The sequence below is a fragment of the Phymastichus coffea genome, unplaced genomic scaffold (assembly GCF_024137745.1).
Source record: "Phymastichus coffea isolate CEN01 unplaced genomic scaffold, Cenicafe_Pcof_1.1 PCOF00053, whole genome shotgun sequence".
NCBI classification, from domain to species: Eukaryota; Metazoa; Arthropoda; class Insecta; order Hymenoptera; family Eulophidae; genus Phymastichus; species Phymastichus coffea.
In genome coordinates this window covers 391,955-396,816 of record NW_026706864.1, presented here as the reverse complement: position 1 = coordinate 396,816, position 4,862 = coordinate 391,955, and the positions used below count along the sequence as shown (strand labels likewise).

At 30.9% G+C, this 4,862-nt stretch overlaps 1 protein-coding gene across 1 annotated transcript; it reads left to right on the top strand.

The window, feature by feature from the left end:
- Positions 1–866: 866 nt before the first annotated feature.
- Positions 867–3,474, top strand: LOC131665709 (uncharacterized). Its single transcript, XM_058937766.1, has 4 exons — positions 867–994; positions 1,529–1,755; positions 2,024–2,206; positions 2,708–3,474. Exons 2-4 carry the CDS (start codon positions 1,551–1,553, stop codon positions 3,085–3,087), a joined length of 768 nt encoding a protein of 255 aa, XP_058793749.1. The 5' UTR covers positions 867–994; positions 1,529–1,550; the 3' UTR covers positions 3,088–3,474.
- Positions 3,475–4,862: the final 1,388 nt, after the last annotated feature.

Below are 4,862 nucleotides of genomic sequence, written 5' to 3'. Positions count from 1 at the left end.
AATTATGTTCAATATCAAAATCTATAGAAACTAAATAATAACACTCAAAAGTATTGAAGTTGATTATAAATGCAAAAATTGAAAAAATCAAAGATATACATTAGGGAAGTAAACAGATGCCCACTTGACATCCTGAATTTTTATTTAGTTTGCGTACTAAAAATTCCAAGGCTTTCAAAAAATATTTAACTACCATCCAATATAAGAAGCTACACTGTTAATACTGATGTGCTCCCATTTCATTTCGTACCGAAATTATATTATAATAATCCATTGTTAACTTATTTTTAACAATAGAAACTACTTTTAATGTACGAAGATAACAAATATATATATCATTTTTAATTTACAAATAGTCGACATATGTTATCTTCAACTGATTCTTGATTTTCTTCGTAATAATTATACAAGATTAAAATGAAAAGGAAATAAAAAATTCTAAAAATCGAAAGTCAATGTCCTAGTTCAATGAACCGATTTAAAATATCCCACGTAGTAAAAATGTACATCAACGAAAGTGCAATGTCATTGGTAATAGAAAAATATTCGTTCATCCGAAGTCTATTTAAAAAATGTTCAATCATGACACGAAAACAAGAATGTGTCCACAGAAAAATGTAACACGTGAGAAAAAATTCAGGTTAACCTATAGTCAGCACTTGGGTTTGTTTAAAAAATTATCGAAGAAAGTTGAGGAGAAATAGAGAGAGAGAGAGAGAGAGAGGGAGAGAGAGAGAGAGAGAGCGAAAAAGAGATGACGAATCGTCGTCACACTCGTGCTATGCGTGTGATGCGTAAGAAGACGACGACTAAAAGGTGGGGGGCCACGCATACGGGAACAAAGGGGCAGTCGCACCTATAAAGATTGAAGCTCGAACCAGGGCCAAGTCAGACTCGGCTTTGAAAATTTGTCTGTAAGACGTGTCTGAAAGAAGACTCGCTCTCAAAAGTACACCACGTGCTCTCTCCTTTTACCAAGATCGGTTTATCCAAAGTAAGTGATAGTGCACAAGTTATTGTACGTCTGCCAGTGATCAACTAGTGCTGCTTTTAAAGTACTTAAAAAAAATTATATTTTAAAAGTGTTTCGGAAACTGTAAAAGTGTAATACTATGTATTATTTGATACTTTATATTTGATTAACTTATGTCAAAAGCTTTTATCAACCAGACTTTATTTTTTATTGGAATCAAATTTACCCATAGTGCGGTTTTGACTGATTGAAAAATTCGTTTCCATAAAAGTGTATATAATTTGCTGAAGGACAAGTTTTAAACTTCTCATGCTCGTTTGAACCTAATATATTCAATTATATTATTAGATTCTTATTTCTAACTAAAATTATAAAATATAAGTGAATAATATACATATGAATTATATTCTTTAATACCTGATTAAATTTTCTTAAAAAGACAGCAGACAAATACATGATCGTCTAAGATTTTTTATACAAAGTTCAATAATATTAGTTTCATAAAAATGAACTAACAAGGTAAAACAATTTAATGAACTTTTTCTGTTGTAACAGTTAACAAAAGACCACTATCACCATGCACAAGTACGCAGCATTCGCTCTTCTGATCGTATCGGCGCTCGCTGTCCCAGCTCCCGAGTCACAAGGATTAGATTGTATGCATCATGACGATGATGTTCTAAGTTGTTGGGCCATAAAAGCAGCCACTGCACTCGACAGAGCGACAAGATCGGCTGATCTTAAGATCATCGAAGGGATTACTTTCGTGAGAGACACACCAAGTAAGTTTTGTAACGTGAAATCGTTAAAGATGCACTTAAAAACAGAATAGTAAAAAATTTTTATGAGTACTATACTTTTTATGAGTTTATAATTTGAACTTATAACAAATCAAACTAATTTTCAGTTTCCATTGTCATAAGAAATTAATTTTACATGATATTCATTTGATCAAATCAAATAAAAATTGATTACTCAAATTTTCTAAAAGTTTAATAGTTACCATTTGATGAAAAATATATTTCATTTGCTAATCAATGATATTAACAGTTGAACGCAGTGGCAAGTCGCTCAAATCCGAAAAAGAACTACTTGAACAATTGCCACGTGATGCGACTGATAGAACTCTTGATATTGCTACCATGCTCTACGAATCTGCAATATCGTTTCTCAAGAGTCACAGCCTGAAAGTTGACATCCCCGAAGGCTCAATGTCACGCGCGCTTACTGAAGGTATGTTGACTCATGATTATTAATTGGATACCTTTAATTAGTGCAGTATTATAGGTTGCATTTAGCCCGTGACTTGTACTTTTGAAACAGTAGATAGATTTTTATTATTAGTAAATTAAAAATTAATAAATAAGAAAAATAAGTAAAATAATTAAAGTCATGATAAGTTCATCCATAACCCAAAATGACGAACGATTAAATTTAAGTTACACAATAAGATCCTTGTATAATTGACGTCATAACTTTCCTCGAGGTGATGATGATATTACTTTCACCAGAATTTTTTATGTGAGTCGGAAATACTTTCATTTACACATTTTTTCTGTGACGTCGAAACGCTACGTAATATTACAGTAACCACAGCAAAAGGTAAACAAAAACAAAAAAGATTTGATTTAAATTACCGCGTATTACGAAAAAGTTTCATTAGAATCTAACTTTCGTTTTAGATTTTTTATATTTCAATGCTGAGAATAGCGTTAAAAAATTTCAATATTTCAGGCCGCGCTAAGCTAAAGAAGCTAATTCTTCCCCTGATCGCCGCAGCCGGACTCAAGATCTTCGCTCTTGTACCCATTCTTCTCGGTGGTTTAGCTTTAATCGTTGCTAAAGCTCTTTTTGTCGGCAAGATCGCCTTGTTAATCGCCGGTATCATCGCTTTCCAACGTTTGTTCAGCGGTGGTGCTACAATCGGCAATGGATTTGGTGGTAACATATTTAACAAGAACCCACAAAGTACATGGTACGACAATAACCAGGGTTGGAACACTGGTGCCAATGTTCAAGGACAAGGATATTACAGGAGTTTTAATGATAAGGTCGATGCGCAGAACCTTGCCTACTCCGCTCAGGCACCTTCCAATACCAATGAAGCTAACTAATACATTTATTATTTATTAATTGTGCGAGAGCGGGACGATTGATGATGTAAAGAATTGCGACTGTGAAGCTTTTTCGAGCGACGAATGACGACTTTTTTAACGGACGTAGAGGGATTTTACCAGGGCTAGTTGCAACAGTATTATTTTTCGAACGTTACAGACGACATTCAGTATCACTGTATTCCATAAATGAACAAAACAAAATGTATTATTTTACTAAACTGACAAAAACTTACGTATAAATGGTAATATTGTACGGAGAATAAACTTGAATATTTTGTTCGATAAAAATTCTTTTACTATGACGTTTAATTCAGTGTATTCTATTTTCGTACTGTGTGAGGATAAGAATAGCAGCCATCATTCATGTACTGTTATTGTTGTATTATTTATAAGTAATGATCTTCTTAATTTATTTCACTTACAAATTAAATTATTGTAATTAAAAATAATTATTAATAAAAATATTTCAATCTATTTCACGCAATATTTTTCTTTCATGATTGATGTATTTTAAGTGTCTCCTAAAAATATAGACATCTGTCCATATAATGGATACTGAGAAACCAATGATTTATATATTAAAAACTTTAGTTCGTTATGAGTAGAGTTATACTGTACAGTTCTTGTGATCTTAAATATAACATAGAAAAGAAAATTCACGTAGTATATTGAAGATTAGTCGTGAAGCAAATTTAATGGCCAAAAGTTTTTGTTTCAAATTCAAAGACATGCATTATATATAATAGCCATAAATGAGAGTAAGTTTATTCAAAATCTATGTAAAAGTGGGTATAGAATTCTAGAACTTTTAAAAAGATAAAGTTTAATTGTTAACGATTAACAATTTACGTTTATTAATTGCTCTAATCTATTTTCTATTTATTAATCTGATATATGTACATTTCTAGAGTATTAGGTTTATTTGACATAGTTGCAGTCATTTTGTTCTTGAAAAATGTATTTGAATTTTTCTGAGATAACAGAATTATAAATAGCTTCCAATAGTACCTCTATCTACATTGTATGCATCCTTCTTTTCATTTTTTATATTCTTATTTGGTTTTCCTGATTTTTTTTAACTGCATCATAATCAGATTTATATTTTAAAAACGAAAGAGAAATGTGCATAAACCTAAATCCAATATTTGAAGAATGTAAGTATATCCGCAATACAACAAAAATATTTACCCAAGGGCAGTAGTGCTTAATAATTAAATGTTTGGTTATGGATGTTTAAAATTTATAAGATTTTTTACATATAGACCAACTCCACTCGTTCTGAATTGTAAAACTATATATCGAATCATTTTAGCAATTATTCCGTTACAATCACAAGAAAACTTCTTTTTTTAATAATTTATAACTCTTCGCTTTTCTTGATCGTAACTTAGCTTGATGTATTAAGTATAAATTTGATTTAATGTATTTTCTTACTTTTTGATTTATCAAGTAAAGTGTTCTGAACTGTATTAGAACAACAACAACAACAACAACAACAACAACAACAACAACAACAGTAATAATAATAATAACTATATATATTTTTTCTTGATATTTGTGTTGATTGTGTACCTATAACAAATAATGGAAATATAACTGGAGAATCTGTTAAATTCCACATAGACATTCTGCTATCTTCTTTGTCTTGCGAGAATGATCGATAGAACTTACAGATGATTTTATTTTAATATCTTCATATTCGTCTTTCTTTGATGACACTAACACAGCAGAGTCATGCCGTATTGATCTTGCTGATATGAGTTCCATTGCTG

What these genes read in the sequence shown, in the direction of transcription:
- LOC131665709 (XM_058937766.1), top strand. Translation starts at nt 1,551, where the DNA reads ATGCACAAGTACGCAGCATTCGCTCTTCTGATCGTATCGGCGCTCGCT. An exon ending in TTTCGTGAGAGACACACCAA is followed by an intron (nt 1,756 to 2,023) that starts GTAAGTTTTGTA and finishes TGATATTAACAG; the next exon opens with TTGAACGCAGTGGCAAGTCG. An exon ending in GTCACGCGCGCTTACTGAAG is followed by an intron (nt 2,207 to 2,707) that starts GTATGTTGACTC and finishes TCAATATTTCAG; the next exon opens with GCCGCGCTAAGCTAAAGAAG.